An 18,839-nucleotide genomic window follows, 5' to 3' on the forward strand; every position below is an offset into this window, starting at 1 on the left:
GTCATTATTTCCGCAAGTCAACTTTCCCCAATTGTACTTTTATAAGTACGGTTTTAAGTACGGCACACATATAGTAAGGCATTATTCATAGTTTCATACCTCATAATTGGAATAATAATGGCATAATAATAATAATATTGATATTATCGAATATTTGAAAAAAAATCTTCTATCACCTATGATAAAGAATTGAAGATTAGAGACATATGATTAAAATTGTAGATAAATACAGACTAAGGGTCTGTTCTCATAAACTGAACTGAACTGAACTGAGCTGAACTGAAATGAATATTTTATAATAGAAGGAAATTAGGAGCTGAACTGAACTGAACGAACTTAACTGAGATAAACTGAACTAAACTGAGTTGAACTTTAAATAAACGTATGAGAACAGACCCTAAGTACACATATTTTATCTTTAAAAACATCTACTTTGTCACTTTATATTGATCGTTGAGTAAAATTTTCAATTACAATTTTGTAACACTTTTACATAGTTGTACTGATACTTGATAGTATGAATATGAATTGAACCGATAATGTGACAATTAAATTCATCAACATAAAAAAAAGGAATAATTTAGGCTTAAACTAGAAGACTATTATGCTTAAATCAAGCTGGCCACTGGGGTCAAGAGGTGTATTGCACATTTGCACTTATTGTTTCTTTAGTATTGCTTAGTTGCAATGCTTATCACCTCAGAATATTCTTGCTATTATTCTCTTTTGTTTAAACAAACAAACCAAAAATTCAAATGCCACTTTTTTTTTTTTTAATAATATTTTGGTAAAATGAAAATGGTAGATACTGGCTCATTTGTGTGGCTAACCAAATACGGAGTATTACATAGATATGCTCTAAAGTTGTGTAATTTTAATTTAAATGCACTTGAGCATACTTATGTAGAATATTACAGAAATGGTATGAATGAGTAAATGAGTAAATGAGTGAATCACAATTAACCTTGGGTTATATATCGTCATACTGATACGAAAGATAAAAAATACAAATTGCCAAGTAAAATTTATGAATATAAATCATGTTAGATATTAGATGTAGCTGAAAGGGTACAATGTGTACAAGAAAGTCCTCAAAACACAAACAAGACATTTCAACCATTAAGTCAAGATTTAGATACAAATCCAGAATCAACATTAGTGGGCACATTAGATAAAGTATCAACAAATTAACTATAATTCTGTCGCAGCCATGAAAAACAATAGATGTTTACATGTACTTATCAATCAAGATTAACATTATACATCACCAATAGTAATAGCCGCGCCAATTGTACAAAAATCAATCAGTCAAAGGAGGCTCCAAGCTAAGCTTGGTAAAATCTGTCCCCTCTTTTTATGTTCTCCTTTACACGTACTACCCACCATATAAGACAGGATTACATTCTTCTGCAGCAGTGAGAATACTTGCAGTCCCGGAACATAGTATCACATGGCTCGACACATACAGGCATTGTGATCAACACAAATGTCGCCTTATATGTCGAAGCCATATAACACTACCTTCGAGCATTGCATGGTTTCACTTTGCATAAGATTGAAATCCTAAATAGTGGGGTGCCTATGACAAAAGAATTGGTAAATGCTGTGAAAAATAGACCCTAACATCTTTTTCAGGGCCTTCCTTGTATACATGAAAAAATAAAAACAAAATTATAGGTTGAAAGGTAAGGAAAAAAAAAATCAAAAGACCTCAATGGATTAAAGAAAAGTGAAAAAAATTGATTAGCTGTCTGTTAATATGGACTCCAACCACTCAGATGAATATTCATAGGCCACAAAAGTAACAGCACCAGCAGGTGCTGCTTTCACAATGGAGGGTACAATGCCTTTGTATAGACCACCCCAGCCTTCGGCTTGCAAGATTCGCATGAGGGCATCATACATGCTCTTGTAGGCACCTTGCTCAACTCTAGCTCCATATCGTACATCTCGTTGCAATCCTTCAACCTACACATTAACAGTTCACAAAACATCATAATCAAAGTAGTTTCATTATGTTGAAATATCTATAATATGACTATATGAGTATTATTTCCATCTGAATACTAGAAGATAAAAAGGGTGTGTGGCTGAATTTAGGGATGGGATGTGACCATCATGATGCAACCCAGTAATAACATTTGTGGAAGTCCCACTATTAGAGAAGCCGAGGTGCCTTTACTGCCACATTCAATCAAATTACTTAAACCAATCCCTAAACATTTATCAAGTATTTTAGGCATTGAAGAGCAATCACTTCAACAACAGCACAGTCAGAAGGCAGAGAAATTCAAAATTACAGGACAATGAAGAAAACAAAAAAGGCTTATTTTTTAACAGTACAGCAGCAGGCCCTATAATACGTAACCTGAGCTAATTCTAGTGAGCTATATATAAATGGGTGCCTTTAAGTTAAGGGCCTTATGGCCCATAATCCCCATAGTATTATTCCTGATGAAGAGGCAAATATAAAAGAAAAGAAAATATCTATTTAAAAAGATCACTCGACTGAGAAATGACTGACAGACTGAGTCATCTCAGTTCTCATGTTCTAAACAATGAGAACACTAACTTTGCAAAATAATAATGAAAACTCGACAGGTAGATATAGAATATAGATCTGTGAATTGGATATCAAGGTCAGCATCGAACTGCTCCCATACAAAAAGTCGCAGTTCAAAGAAAACAAAACGAGCTGAGTAGAAGTCATCTTTATTTACAGAAAACAAAAAAATGATCCCCATATAAGAAGTTGGAAGTGTAATAATTCTGCCCTTCACAAATTCATGTTACAACAAATTAATGTTATAAAGCCATATGTTTTTACCTGGAATCTCTTTTTGATGACATCCAATGGGTGGCAGACAGCCTTAGCACATGTACCAGCTGCTAATCCACAAAGGAAAAGCTGGAAGCTTGAAAGGGTATCGTCGCTGCTGGCGTGTCCTCCAGAATATCTTACTTGGTTCCAGGCCTACACGAGATTAGTCCATGAAACATAAAAATGAGAGATGATACTCTTGACAACAAAAATTATATCCATTCAAATAGCCATGGTAAGATTCTTTTCCTAGCTTGTATATAACTTTAACAAAAAATCATAGGTTGCACTCAAAATCTGAAGTCAAGCAATACCCTATTTTATGGGCAAAGGGGAGTAATATGATGTTTATAGAAAGACATTTTTGGCCTAACAGTTCTCCTGTAACTAATAGAGTAGACAGCAATACATCAAAATTTTAAGAAACTTACAAAAGAGACAACTTTTCTTCAAAGATCTTAGGAACCTATTTAGGCAATTCAGTTTCGCAAATCGGCATGGAACATACTTTTCAATGGGAAATTGGGAGCAAATAATTACTGATGAAGATGATGGTAAATCTCAACATTGGCTACAATAATTGAAAAATATTATATTCAAACTGGAATCACACAAGTGATAATCACATTAAGTGAAATCTAGAATTGACTCAGTATTTTAAACATATCTAAGCTCTGTAACAGTTAGAAATGATGACTACATTATCCAATAATACATCATACAGTTCATCCAAAGCATCAAGCAGTGACAATTTGAAGAGTTGAAAAAACAAGCAAATAGCAAAAAAACTCATACCGTAGTCCAACGCTTGAAAGTGTCATAAGTGCCAAACTGAAGGCCTGCATAAGGAACTATTTCAACTAGTGTAGGTGACAAACCAGCATACAGTCCTCGCAAGCCACGTCTGTTAAGAAGACCTACAAATGCAGCCCTCATGTTGGGGTATACCTACCAAATAAAGATCACTAATTTTTTAATGTATCAAAAGTGATCAACAAACTAAAAAACATAAATCTATGAAATAAATATAACTATGTTTCTGTCATGGTTCTACTTTCTGTTTAACTTGTCCTCTATGACAACCCCAATATCTAAGGAAAATTGGTCAACAAATTCACACTAACCTCCAACTCAATAGTGAGAGAAACCAATATTCATTAATACATTAAGTCATTAACACTATTCAGTCTATATTTGATATCAAGAAAGATAATTCTGAATGAAATGGCCAGCCAACAGGATATTCCTAGCGACAAATAATAATGATAATCCTAGTTGACAGAACACTCAATATTATTAAGATTCAGGAATGACCAATAACAATTCTAATAGGTCTTAAGTATGATTACACATTAGATGTGTAGAGAAATGATGGACTATAAGAATATTTGTTCGAAAATGGACAAGAATAGTAACCAGAGGAACAAGGTTAAACAGAGAAATTATGACCAACAATTAAATGATGCAGTAATACCCACCACTAATGCTAGGGAAATCAATGACTAGATAATAGAGGATAAAATCAAAGCAATAGATGAAAATGGATGGCATGATTACACCATCGCATGACATAAAAGTACGCTTTAACTCTTCATTTTGCCTCATGCCCTGATGTACACTTCAATTCCAATCACCTTAAATACATGGAAATTAAATGGAAAAAAAATGTAAATGATAGAGGGTAAAGAAAATAATAATTGTGATATATGCTCACAAATGGGCTTGAGATCATATTAACAAGAAAAGGCAAACAAGTCTATAGTGTTTGTACAATAATATGCATAGGTATGTGAAAAGCACAATGAAAACATTGATAAGTGAATGTAGAGTCCCTGCACTCATATCCGATTTTAGAAAAGAATTCCAAATCCAAAAAATTGAGTCTTGGCATAATTGACATGATGTGTTTCTATATGGTAAAAGCATATACATGGAAGATGAAACGTAAAAGGGGAGGGATAAGATTAAAAATTGGATGTGGACTGGGCCTACATCAGGCTTGGTGGCCCACAGCTGAGCCTACTCGCTATGTGCTATGCTGAGATATTCGAAAGGGTCATCTTGGCCTAGTGCCATTTTTAGACCATATGAGGAAAAAAAATTGTGATATATGCTCACAAATGGACTTACGTCTTTATTTTTACAAGAAAAAGCAAATCTCAAGGGTGTAATTGATGTATGTGTTATAAGAAAAGCACAGATGAAAAATGAAAGTGAAGTCCCTACACCAAAAATTATAGGAAAGTCTTCCACTTGTTAATTTTTAAGTCTTGACATATTTGACATTAGGATTCTTACGCTACCACACCAGCCACTTGTAGCAACGTTTAAGTGACAGATACGTAGTATAAAACAACTAACACATCGTACAATTGCAGCCTCTCAAGTTGCAACATTACCAACATATTTTGCAATAATATACCTCAACAGTCTTCAGTTTGAGGATTTGAATCCTGGTCCACATCTTGTGATTCACATTCTACGATCTAGATAAAGGCAATAATTCCTAATCTTTATTATGACCTTAATGTCTCAGGATCTTTCAATTGAACAAACTCAAAATAATCAGAATTGAAATATCAGAATTTTAATGAAATTACAATATGACTCTACAACAATAGGCTAAAATACAAAGCAATTTTTACAGGGTATATGAACATTTTTACATTACCTTGCTGAAATTACTACTGTACATATGTCATTCATGTAAATCTTTTATTTAAGCAATTTTCGAGGCAATATTAAATTCTTAGCTAGGATTCTAATGTGTACAACCCTGCAAATTATAGCTATTTAAAGGTCTAGAACTTAATATATGAGGCTAAAAATAATTCAGTTTATTTGGACTATAAACAAAGGATTTTAAATTTTGTTAGTACTAATAATAATATTAGTAATAAGAATTCGAAGATTCCTTCGGATTTTTCTTTGTTGTCACAAGCTTATGTATTTTACAAATTATCCCAAGCCAAAATTTTGAACTTATATGGATTAAAACCGGTCCTTCAGTATCGAGGAATATCTTTATTTCTTAAAAATGAAATAAAAGATCTTTTTGAAACCCAAAGGAATAGCTCATCCCGAGCTAAAGACTAGAAAACTTCCGAATTCTGGGCTGAGCCAATGGAAAACCTGGCTAAAATTGAAAAATAATTATCCATACGATTTATCTCAAGATAAAATGGTCGCAACTAGTGCCACAACAAAGGCAAAAGTTGATACATAATCTTATAGATCTCAAACATATCTGTTGCAAAGAATGTGTTAGTTGTATAATCTTAAAGACCTCATATATCATGTTATTGTAAGAATGTGTTATACAAGAATTATACCACATCACTATCAACATTTTTGGTGAGTCTATTAAGACCTTAGAAATTCTTCCATTTGATCTTAATCCTACAATAGAACATTCTGATGCAAATATTAATATTGAGAACACTGAAGTGACATACATCACAGCACACATTTCATATGTAAATAATAACAAGCAGACCAATTAATCTCAAGGCTACATGCAGAAGGACAATGATCCAAGTGGAGTGAACCCTTTTTGATAGAATGAACTCCAACAGTAAAAGGCAAAGAAGGTTTTTGTAGACTTTTCTAGACCTGAATTGTTTGTGCTGTCTGAATACATGTAAATAAAAATAATAATAATAATAAATAAAATAAATAAATAAAATAAAAATAAAATGAAGCCAATTTGATAAATTAAACAAAAAAAAAAAGAAAAAAGAAAAAAGAAAAAAAGAGAGAAAACATTCTTATCAACAATAAAAATACCTTTGGCTCACCCTGTGAAGCTAATATGGTGCGTACAAGATCAAATGGATATGATCCAACAGTGGCTGCACAACCTGCAACAGCCCCGCTTATATAGGATAAGTAAGGACTCAGATGGATGTGGTCTTCTGCATATCAGAAAACAAAACAGTAAGCCACACATTCGAAGATGTCATGATTGACTAGAATATTTAAGCAGCTCTAAACATAAAGGTAGAATCTGAAAATGGCTTCAAAGTGGTACTTCACATCACGAATAAAAACATACAATATTTTTAGCTTACCATTGACATTAAAGAACAATGCCATTCGATTAAAAATGACAAGAGAAAATGAAAAGCTATACGGACTACAGAGTAGCAAGTAATAGGCTAATTATACCTTCACACCAAAGCTCTAAGACTTATCTGAGTTAATAGGCTAATAAGACAAAAAAAAAAAGGAACATCACAAATGAACTTATCCAAATTCCACCTCTAGATTTAAGTCGTATCTTCCACGAAGATATAATCGGAGTGGAGATGTCAAGAACAGTTTCTGCTTGATCTCTTTAAGATATTTTAGTTTGTTAGTTTATTTTTCTCTGTACTTTCATCTTTATTTGTGATTTCATCTTGTAGGGACTCTGCCCCCCTTAAGCTGTAAAAACGAAAAAAAAAAGGGTCTAAGATTAAGCCCCAAGGTAAAAGCTTCTCTCTAATCACAGGGGTAAAGTTATGAACAACTGATTCCTCAGTCCTGCCACAGGCAAGAGCCAATAGTGCTCTATAGAAGAATGTTTAAGCAAAGAAGGACTTTCTAACACATGAGTTAAAAAAAAATGAAAGCCACTTGATTAGATTTAATAAGAAATCCACAAAGAAAATTACACATTCCATACTGAAATTAGCTAAGCATTTATTTATTTTGCATTTCATAACAATACAAACAACCTTAGTAGTGAGAATTGCAGATACAAGAGCATTACAATAGCATACTCTAAAAACCCCTGAAAACAATCTATTCTTAGCAACAATCCCATTAAAAACTTGATTTTTAAGCTACATAAATACCATTTTCTAGATTATGATCTTGCAAACCTCAGATATAACGCTTTGCCAGTGTCATGCATTGACTGCAGACTTTAAAAGAAAAACATCATATATGAGTAGATGCAAACAAACCTGCCTTGGAAGAGCCAGACATATATGTCTTAAACTTGTGCAAGACTGTGAATTGTATGGATGTATATGGCATAACCATGAGCAAAGCTGGGACATTCCCACGCCAAAAACCCTACAGCAATCAACAAAATTACAATTAATTTTCAACAAGTGAACCCAAGCAGACTGAACAAACATAAGTAACGAAAGTACAGAGAGAACTTTGTGCTGTAACCTAGATCACCACTTCCAACAAAAAAAAGGACAATCAATTACTACTGAGATCTTTAAATTCAAGAAGCAACCTTATGAAGATGTCAAAACTTGATAACCTATGATCATATAATTAGTCAAATTAGGCTAACAAATCCCACATTCTCATAATCTCCGTTTCTACAAATGGAGAAGAGATAACGAAAAGAAGAGAAACTCCGATAATATGTTCAATAACTTAAAAAGATATACTATCATGTAATATAATATGGTTTTCTAGTTGAGACATTTGTTCCTAAGACCACAGGCATCATTATCAAAGGCATCTTTAAAACTTTCTAGCTCTCTATTCCACACATTGTAAGCGTAAAATTAGGGCAACAGTCTTAAGAAATTCATCATGCAACAAGAGATGATCATGCTCATACCCGTGGTCCTTCCTCTCTTAAGATGTCTTTAGCTGCCTGTAACATTCCAGTGTACTTTGACGGTCCATACATGTTTTTGTGAAGCAAAGCCCATGAAGTTGTTGGTTCCAGTTGTACCTGTGAAAAATAGATGCTAAATAAATATGTTTTACAAGTAAAGAAAGCCGAAAAGAATCAGCATTCATGTTCACAGTTGTCAAATCTGACCCATTTGCATGGATACACATCACACAAAACAAGAGAACTAGCATAAACCTGGGAAATTGTTGCTTCTGATTCCACAAAGAATTAGGCACACTAAGCCAACAAAAGAAGAAAAAATTAAAATATCGGTATTACTCATCAAGTTCTCATTCCTGATGGAACATAAAAGCAACAAATCCATTTGTCGTTGTAGAATAAACTACATATACGAAGTATATACATGTTCTTAGTTGTCAGATACAGAAGGAATAATTCTAAAGCGAAAAAGAAGGGCAAATTATTGGATCAGTAAAAATGGACATAGGAATAGGAATATATTAATACAAGAGTTAGACACATTAAAAATTGTGATATACTCCGTAAGTAGTAGAGACATTGAGTATAGAGTCATTTTACAAGCCTAAAAATACCAAGCAAACCAAATAATTACAGATTTCTCTTGCAGGATCATCAGCAAACTCTGTGAAATCCAAGAGTTGGAAGTCCTTGGTACACATTTTCTAATGCAATAGACATGATAGAAATGGATAAAATTTGGGGTGGGGGTGGGGTGTTGGTGTTTGTTAATGATGCTTCCCTTTGCCCCACTTAACATAGAGGTGCCTACATGGCATCAGCACAATTGCATTCAACTCTTCAAATCGATATTAGTTTGAGTAAAGCTTATTATGGGGAATACTATATAGGCCGAAAATTTTCATAACTAAAGTATTTCACACAATCTCAAATCCTGGGCTGAAGAAAATATAAACTCCCAGAAACTAAGCATGTGACAGCAAGGATTGCAAAGATTTGAGTTTTTTATTGAAACACATATTCTTTCAACGCTAACAAAAATACCAACATCAACCAAAAATAAGAAAAAAAGTATTTCAAAACAATACATCTGTACATATATAAACTGATTACCTGAAACCTGATCTTAATGACATCCAGAGGAGAGGTAACAGTGCGAGATATAGCACCAGAGATGGCTCCTGCTGACGCATCTATCAGTGCTCGTTTCAATTGACTAGGCTCCTCCATCACCTTTCCGAAAAAACTTCTCAGATTAAACTAACAACTGGAAAGCCTGAATACCAGAATGCAAGACATCCATCAGTCACTCAAAGCAACTTAGATACTCCAGATTATCAATAAAATAACAAACAGAAAACCGAGCATCAAATGTTCTAAAGTCCAATTGCATCACCTACTAAGAATCAATCAATGTAATCACAAACACAGAATAGAAACACTCATTTCTCTTTAAAGGGTTGTACACTCTTGCTTGCCCCAACAAATTTACTTTATGCTAAAAAAAACCCCAAATCACTCTCCAAAATTAGGGTTCTTGTGTTTTCAGCCTTTTCAAATACCACAAAAAAATCAGAACATTAACATGTAAATACCCACCTAACCAACTTCCAATTAAATCAAATAAACTAACAGAAAATCAAACAATAATGATTCAAATTAATTTTAGGAGAGAGAAAATACCCGCCAAAGAATTAAATTCAGCATTACCCCCAATTTATTTTCTTGTAACACCCTTCAAAGCTGCAATGCATTACAATCACTAAAAATATATTCCTTTTGTCCTCTCGTTAATTAACTAATTAAAGGGCTATTTCCCAGAAATCAAATTATTCATATATACGTAGTACTTAAAATTGATTTATTACCAAAAATAATAATTTCTTTAAAATCTACAACCTTTTACACATTGCTAGTGTACTTATTTAATTCAAAAAACCCAGAAAATTACTCCATTTAGAACAAAAAAAAAAGCTAAACAAAAATATGAAGTTACCAAATAATCCATAAATTGTTGCAATTATAGAAAGAAAAAAAAAGTACTAATTGAGCAGATTCCATAATCAAATTCGAAAACACAGCATCAAATTAAAAGGAAATTTAACAAAAAAGTAAATAAAAGAATGTAATTACCATGAAATTAAATGGTGGGAGGAGGTTGAATTCATGGCGGCACCGCCCAATTTCTCCGGTTAGCGGCGGCGGCGGCGGAGGCGGGGACCGGGTTGAAGAAGAAAAGAAATGAAAAAGGAAGATTTTTTTTAATAAATGGAAGTATTTGGGTTGTATTTATTTATTTTTTTATTTTGTAAAATTAAATGATGGGAATATGGTGTTTGTTTATTTTCTTGTTTTGCCGCCTCTTAAAACATCACCAACAACATTGACATGTGTTTTCTTTTTGTAGAAAATTTCTATAACTTCACTACCTAGTTTTACAAGCGTTTGAGAAGCTTTTTAACTTAATTTACCAACTAATTCTACTAATCTTATCTTGCTATAACTATCCTATTTCGGGTGTCCTAATTTATTTGTCAAAAAATGTTTAACACATATTTCTTTCGAGTTGGGTCACATATTCACTCATTTATTTTTTTCTTCTCTTTATTAACATCATGTACAAATTAAAGTATTGTCGAAGTGTCATGAAGAAAGTTAAAAAAAATGATCGGGTGTAACATATCAAGCATTAATGATACATTTGTTGTGTGCATCCACCGACTTTCCTAACAAGATAATTGTTGGCGCTACCAGATTTGTTGCCTCTTTACCACTATTACTAATATCTATTACTATTGCCAATGAATTTTGAACACCACTTAACAAGTTTGTTTTCGAGAAATGTCAAATATGCACAATATAATTCCTAACATTAAGAGGAATTCTTGGACTCTTAACTATTAGAGTCATAAACGACTCTAACAACGGCATTATCGTCCATTCACTTTTACCGCATTTGAAAAAAATAATGTCATAACCATGTTGGTGTTATTTGAATATATTGTGATATATTCAAGTTTGTATAATTGTTATATTTGTTAGGTGTATAGATTAGCCTTATTCTTAGCCCTTAATTGTAGCTAGTCAGTTTAGTATTCTAAGCCTAACATTATGCTTGTAATCTTGTATATAAATCAAGCTTGATTAAGGAAATAGTCACGGAATATAATTCCTTCATGGTATCAGAGGTCTAGGGCGAATTTTCCGCTGCACCCTAGTTGTTCCGCCCCTTCTTCTTCTTTTTCTTCAATTGGTTTTACTGACAGCAGGAATGACAATTCTCTATTTATTTATCGTGATGGCTCGAATGTGGCTTGTTTGTTATGGTATGTTGATAACATAATTCTTACAGCTTCTATTGATGCACTAAGGGGTTCTATTATGTCCCTTCGTAGCTCTGAGTTTGCTATGAAGGACCACTCCGGTTGAAGCTAAGCCGAAGGTTGGTGCTTCGTCGGGATCCCCTTTTGCATATTTGACCTTATATCGCTGCCTTGCTGGGGCGCTGCAATACCTCACTTTTACGAGGCCGAATATTTCTTATGTCGTTCAACAAGTATACTTACACATGCATGATCCAAAGGAGACTCATATGGCTAATCTTAACTGCATCATTCGGTACGTACAAGGTACTCTTGAGCATGGTTTACGTCTTTATCCATAATCTTCTTCTACACTTATATCATATACTGATGCTGATTGGGGGTGGGTGCCCCGATACGAGACGTTCCACGTCAGGATGTTGTGTATTTTTTGGTGATAATTTGATTTATTGGTCATCTAAACGCCAAGCTACTATTTCCAAGTCTAGTGCTGAGGCAGAGTACAGGGGTGTGGCCAATGTAGTTTCCGAGTCTTGTTGGATTCGTAATCTGTTATTAGAGCTCCATTGTCCGATTAAGAAGGCAACATTGATGTATTGTGATAATGTGAGTGCTATTTACCTTTTGGTAATCCGGTACAGCATCAGCGTACCAAGCATATTGAGATGGACATTCTTTTCGTCCATGAGAAGGTGGCTAGGGGTGAAGTCTGAGTTCTCCATGTTCCATCTAGGCAGCAAATTGCGAATATCTTTACAGAAGGACTACCACGAGTAATATTTGAAGATTTTAGAGATAGTCTAAGCGTATGTTTGCCTCCCGCTCAGATTAAGGGGGTGTATTAGAATATGTTGTGATATATTTTGTTTTGTACAGTTGTTATATTTGTTAGGTGTATAGATTAGCCTTATTCTTAGCCCTTAATTGTAGCTAGTCAGTTTAGTATTCTTAGCCTAACATTATGGTTGTAATCTTGTATATATATATATATTTGTAATCTTGTATATAAGTCAAGCTTGATTAATGAAATAGTCACGGTAATGAAGTATAACCATGATACCAACCACCTTACTCAGTGATACAACGAACGTAAAAATGTTTTGTTGATATCGATATGATTTATTGTTGGTATCATGTGAAATACCAATGTGTGCTATTAAAGTCATTTACTAATGGGATCACTAAATCCTCTTATATTTAACACACTAGACATAAAATGTATATGTGTGACTTTGTAGGCCCATTAAATGGAGCATGGAGGACATATTTAGGTCTATAACACTAATCTAATCCATAGGCATTAGTGGTTTCTAGCAAGACATTACAATCATAATATTTATAGACTACCTATATTGAATGAGTGTCTTACATCAATAAACATATCTTACATTAATTTATTACTTAATATTCTAAAGGTGCATCTTATTTATCTAATTTTATGTAAACTTATATGATCTAATTAGAATATGCATAAACTCATATTTGTTGTAATACTAGTTGTAAATTGAGCTTGGTTATTTATTATTAATTCTGATCAAAACTTATCTCATTCGAAGTTATTAATCCTTACCTAACTTTATTATATAAAGATAAGTTAAAACAAAGTGTTTTTTCAAAAAAAAAAAAAAAAAAAAAAAAAAAGTGAATAGGATAGAGCCATAATGCATACTTCAGTATATAATACAGTACAAAGTACTCTGATCTATATTACATGTTTCACACAATAACTCGAGATGTGAGAGCACATTAAAAAGTTTGGCAATTTGCAATCCTTATCTCCTAAAATAATGCAACTTACTCAATTGGACGAAGTTCAAGCAACTTTTGTTGCCTATATATATTTCACGGGTCCATTTATATTTATAAATTAAATGGAATAACTCTTGAAAAAAAATCCTGTGGGTAATCAAAGGGGAAATTAGAAACTGTGTTTTATAAGATACCTCCTGAGGTAAAGCAAGAGGCATCATTAGTTCACTAGACTTTAGTCATTAATTTAAGAGGGCATACGACCAAACTGTTTTATGCATTCGGAACCACTAGTCATTTGACACGAGTGTGGCGCCACATCTCTTAATGTGTGTACTTGGGTGCATAATATGTAGATTTAGCAGACGAGTGCAAACAAGCAAAATATGTCATATAATAATTACGCGGAATAAAAATTAATATACATGATTAGTCTATGACATAAATGTCATCTAAATATCTAATGTATCTCCCAGCTGAATAACTTTGTAATATTGATACCATGACTAAAAAGAGACTGATATAAATAAAAATAGCCCCAACAAAGCAAAATGTAGCTGTATCACTACTTTTTTGGCACACCAAAATGGATTTCACGTCAGACCTTTTGATCTCTTTTGAACCTTTCAACAAAAGACAGGGAAATCTGATAACCAAATAATTTCCTTAAAAGATCAAAGGGAGAAACATTAGATTTCTATTATCCAACCATTTATGAAGCTATATAAAAAATAAAAGGAAAAAAAAAACACTTTATGATGTGATATTTGTTCATTACAATTTACAAGGCCACCTAGAATATTAGTTCAGGAGGATGATCCAAGAAATCTTTGAGTTAATCCATATAGCTTATCAAAGTGAAATAAGTGCTTCCGGACACGCCATATGTGCAGTGTGTAGAGTATTGCAGCTGATGTTACTATTACGAAGGATATCAATATCAACACCCAAAAGTGCTGCAAAACAAGTCATAATCACAACGGAGTCAAATTCAGTAGTGTTACTGTTACCGTGTTAGATTTACAGTTAGTGAGCACAATTAAAATCCATGTACCCTAGAGCACCCGAGGCAAGGGGCAAGGGAAAATTCCCTGCCTACAGCCTGGCTAATGGTCCAATTCATTGGTTATGTATGGTATGAACATTGCATGACTTATGATATAACCTCCATGAAAATTGGGTCACTGATATAGCACTTTTCACATCCATGAAAGTGATTAAACCTCGATGTCAGAACAATATTTAGGTGCCCTTAGACTAACAAGTGATATGAGACTATGACTAAGCTGAAGGCCTATGCCCTTGTTTGTTTTCGTTTTTTGAGTTAGAAGTTTGATCCAAATGCATCTCAAAATATACTGATAAAATATATGAAAAGATAATATGGTGAAACTGATTTTTAAAACCAATCGAGCACTCGAGCAGCATACACAGACAGTTAAATTATGAATGAAATCACGGTTACCTCTGGATTAGAGACAATTACTCCCATGATATAACCTAACAAATCCATAGCAGACTGGATGGAATTCTGGACCCCTCCCACAATACAGCGATCAGAGGCTGGCACTTGGTCCTGAAAAGTGAAAACAGCATAAAGTAGTGCTTATCTAGTAGAAAGCATGAGCCAGAAACCACAACAGGTAAATTCTGCAGTGACTGATCCTGTTTATTCCCTTAAATAGAAAGATTCTGTTGCCTGTTCACCTGCATTTGTTGGATGACAGCTAAATCGAACATCCATAATCCAAGACGAGATGCTGCAACGCCACTCATTAACATATATGCAGATGGTAGCTTGTTTTTGACCCATATAGAACCAACACATATAAGAAGAATTGACCACTGCACGAAGCATCACAAGTATATGAGAAAACATTAACATGGTATCAAATTACTAATTCAGATTGAAACAGTGATATGACATGATAGGTGAAGATCTGGCATCAAGTATTCTTAATTCTATAAAGGTACTCATACCTGAGACCAAATGGACCAAAGTCCAGTCCTAAGAGTTGCAATTTTCGACTCTAGAATTGGATAGGTAAAGGTTGCTGTTATTCCTACAATAGCACTTATGCCTCGGGCTATACCTATCTGATATGCAGGTATGCCTTCCCATTCCAAGACAGCAGTCATCAGAGAACCAAAGCTGCACGAAGACCAACAAAGTATGTCATTTTTTCTATTTCTCTCTGTGAGACTGAAACCCAAGACAATCAATAGTGTTAGGTTAAAGATGCTTCACTCATTGAGTTCATGGTGATCAGCTGATCACCACTTGACAGTAGAAGTCTAGAAAAGTTCTGGAAGCAGTTTTAGGATTTTTGCCATAAACACCTTTCTGTAATTTTATGAACAGGGTGTAAAGTAGCCATAGAAACTTAAACTACCTGAGTACCGTAAAAAACAGCAAGGCCAAGGATAGGCCTGGAAGCACCACTTCTTGGTTTAAGTATACTTTCCAAGCACCGAGACAAGGAAGTATTGAAAAACATCCAAATGCATGGGTTTCGGGAGAAGGAATGTTGTTTTTGTTTTCAATAGGCAAGTCGGAGTTCTGTTCAGAAATAGACTTGCTTGGTTCAGGATCAGAAGATGGGTTCTGCTTTCTATTGCTATCTTTCAAACGCAGAGCTGGAATCCCCTCATATACAGAGCTAAGTAACCAGTATTCAACACACACAGATACCACATTCCAAAGGGCCAAAAATATAGCTGATGCTGTCAATGATACAAAGCTTACAATAAAACCAGAAACCACTGGAGCACATAATTTGCAAACCAGGTCAATTCTTCTAAGAACTGAATTTAACTTTGCTAATACTCCAGTAGGCTGGTCTTCTGACATCACAACAACCCTGCATATATTTTGATGAATTACTGATTGATAAGATGTTCATTAAGTGCAATATTAAGCAATTAAAAGAACAGAAAAATAAAATTGGTACACATCAAGTGAAGGTTTGAAAAGTATGAATATGCCAAGTGAATAAATTTCTGTTATTAGGCAATATTAATATTTGAAAGGTTGTTATACTGTTATGTAAACCTAAAATGATGTTAAATCAAATTCAATGAGTAAAAAAGTAATAAAAAAGATTGTCTTACTAAGCTAGCAAAAACAAGAGAAGTGTAGTTATGCACTCTTCTGAAAAATAAATTCTGTTCACCATTCTCTTTCAATCAAGATGGTTCCTGCAAGGGTTGAAAGCACTGCAACAGCTCCTGAGAGATAAGTTACCAAAACAAGTGGCGTAAAGATTATGCTCTTTAAACTCGAGTAGACAAGTAAAACCATTACTGCGACTCCAGCAGCTATAAATGACAGATTCTGTGACACTGTCCAAAGCTGAAGAACCTGTAAGCAGAAAAGCAAGATACAAATTTTATTTCTGCTGCATTGGATGAATAAGTTGCAAATTGCACTAAATTGTAGTATCTAAAACCAACAATTCTCTACGTTTATTTTCATGTAAGTTCCTACTTTTTATTATTAACTTTCAAATCCCAACTAAAACAAAATCAGATTCTTAGGGCCTGTTCTCATACGTTTATTTTCAGTTCAGCTCAGCTCAATTTAGCTCCTAATTTCCTTCTCTTATAAAATATTCATTTCATTTCAGTTCAGCTCAGCTCAGTCTATGAGAACAGGCCCTTAACCATTAAATTTTAGGACATAATTTCATCCACTGAACCTAATAAATCATTAAGCACGAATAAGATGAGTCGAACAAACCTTGACATAAGCCAGTGTGTTCACCCATTCCCCAATAATAGGACCAAAGAGCGCAACAGAAGCTGATTCTACAACTCCATATAGCGCCGTCAGAAGCAATGAGTCTGGCCAGATGTTAATCATATATAAAGCCACAGAGAATTCCCACATTCTGCACATAAAATTCACCCAGAAATAAAGATTAATCAAGAGTTCCTAGGACAGATCACCAGAACATTGCTAAAACTTATAACATCAGTTACAACCGCAAATATATTATATCCAAGATTCGAAATGCCTATCAGAAAATTTCTCCAAGCAAAGGATGGCAAAGACTAACATAAAAAACACCTAGTAATCATTGTCTTAATGATTTGCCCCAGTTCCTGTAAACTAAAAAATTCCCACAAGATTTATGCCACCAGTTATGTCAAGAATTAAGATCATAAACCCAAATCCATTCTTATGTAACAACCATGATCTCTTATCTAACCACTACATTATTCGATACATCGATTTTTCGTGGCATGGACTATATTGTGATGAATTAATCCTCCTAGAGTTACCACTATAATATGCAAAAGGGAAGTATTCATTCACAATCAAATATCAGATGCTATATGACACAACTTTTGCTCAAAAATAATAGAAAGATGACAAAATCAATGTTGACAGAAAGAAACCTTTACACCCTCATTATTAATTGCACTAAAACCCTTTTTCAAAGACACCCTTTTTACAAAATTGCTCAAAAATAATTGTCCTTTCATCTACCCATTAGTTCAAATTAAACAAAAATTCCACAAAATCAATCAAGCAAAACCAAAATGTCACATAAAAATAAAAATTTAAAAAGAAGTTACCTAGCACTCCATCTTGATAAGAAGTGACCAACATACAAACACCTTAAAAGAGAAGTTGGTAATGGATCATATTCTGGGTTAATTAAACACTGCCTTGCCTCTAACTCTGCATCTCCCATGTTTTAAATTGATCTCTTAGTACTCAATTTCATATAAAGTATAAATATTTACATTTGAATTTGGGGTATTTTTTTTTTAATGTGGGATGAAATCGATGTTGATTTGTTGGGTACAAAGATGACATTTAATCATCAACAACTACTTTATATTTTTATCTATGGTTCCTCCCGTAGTAAGAATTTTAGGTGATGAATTATTGTATTTTTCAATTGGCATTCCAAATTTAGGAATTTTGTATTAAGTAAAAATACTCCATCCATTTCATAATGTTAGTCCCATATACTATTTTGGGCGATTTAAAAAGATCTACCCATATTGAATATATTTCATTTATAATTTTATTTTTGTATAAATTGATTGATTGGTTGGGGATTGATGACATAAATCTAAGTAAGGAAATCTTTACCTTAAATTATGCAATTATAACTTGTGCTTTCCTAATAAAAAATCAAAAAAGTTAAATAAGGTAAACTAAACATGAATTATGTTGTACTTTAATGTTAGATTTCAAATATATTTATTTTCTTATTTTATGTGATTGATTTCATATAAGACTAACATTATGAAACAGAGGGAGTAACTTTTTGTGTGCTCCGAAGTCCAAATGACCAAAATACCAAATGTACTTCTGGTTTTTGTCTAAAAAATTATACTTCATCTGTGTAGATATATACTT

The 18,839-nt window shown here is 33.5% G+C and overlaps 2 protein-coding genes across 3 annotated transcripts; both read right to left on the reverse strand.

Moving 5' to 3' along the window:
- Window positions 1–1,119: 1,119 nt before the first annotated feature.
- LOC110698108 (mitochondrial thiamine diphosphate carrier 2-like) lies at window positions 1,120–10,947 on the reverse strand. The gene is made up of 8 exons (XM_021875511.1): window positions 10,524–10,947; window positions 9,504–9,666; window positions 8,391–8,507; window positions 7,771–7,882; window positions 6,608–6,735; window positions 3,617–3,769; window positions 2,828–2,974; window positions 1,120–1,968 (listed from the first exon to the last, which is right to left on the reverse strand). Exons 2-8 carry the CDS (start codon window positions 9,618–9,620, stop codon window positions 1,744–1,746), a joined length of 999 nt encoding a protein of 332 aa, XP_021731203.1. The 5' UTR covers window positions 9,621–9,666; window positions 10,524–10,947; the 3' UTR covers window positions 1,120–1,743.
- Window positions 10,948–13,969: 3,022 nt separating this feature from the next.
- On the reverse strand, window positions 13,970–18,492 carry LOC110698109 (solute carrier family 40 member 2-like). 2 transcript variants are annotated; one of them, XM_021875513.1, is made up of 8 exons: window positions 18,044–18,492; window positions 17,202–17,352; window positions 16,636–16,823; window positions 15,853–16,323; window positions 15,443–15,704; window positions 15,170–15,307; window positions 14,928–15,038; window positions 13,970–14,418 (listed from the first exon to the last, which is right to left on the reverse strand). In XM_021875513.1, the coding sequence occupies exons 1-8, from the start codon at window positions 18,160–18,162 to the stop codon at window positions 14,269–14,271; spliced, it is 1,590 nt and encodes a 529-aa protein (XP_021731205.1). In that variant the 5' UTR covers window positions 18,163–18,492; the 3' UTR covers window positions 13,970–14,268. The 2 variants fall into 2 exon arrangements, with proteins under 2 accessions (XP_021731205.1, XP_021731204.1); XM_021875512.1 differs by having other exon boundaries at window positions 15,443–15,614; window positions 15,856–16,323; window positions 18,044–18,455.
- Between the last annotated feature and the right edge of the window lie 347 nt (window positions 18,493–18,839).

This window comes from Chenopodium quinoa, unplaced genomic scaffold (genome assembly GCF_001683475.1).
Source record: "Chenopodium quinoa cultivar QQ74 unplaced genomic scaffold, ASM168347v1, whole genome shotgun sequence".
Classification (NCBI taxonomy): Eukaryota; Viridiplantae; Streptophyta; class Magnoliopsida; order Caryophyllales; family Amaranthaceae; genus Chenopodium; species Chenopodium quinoa.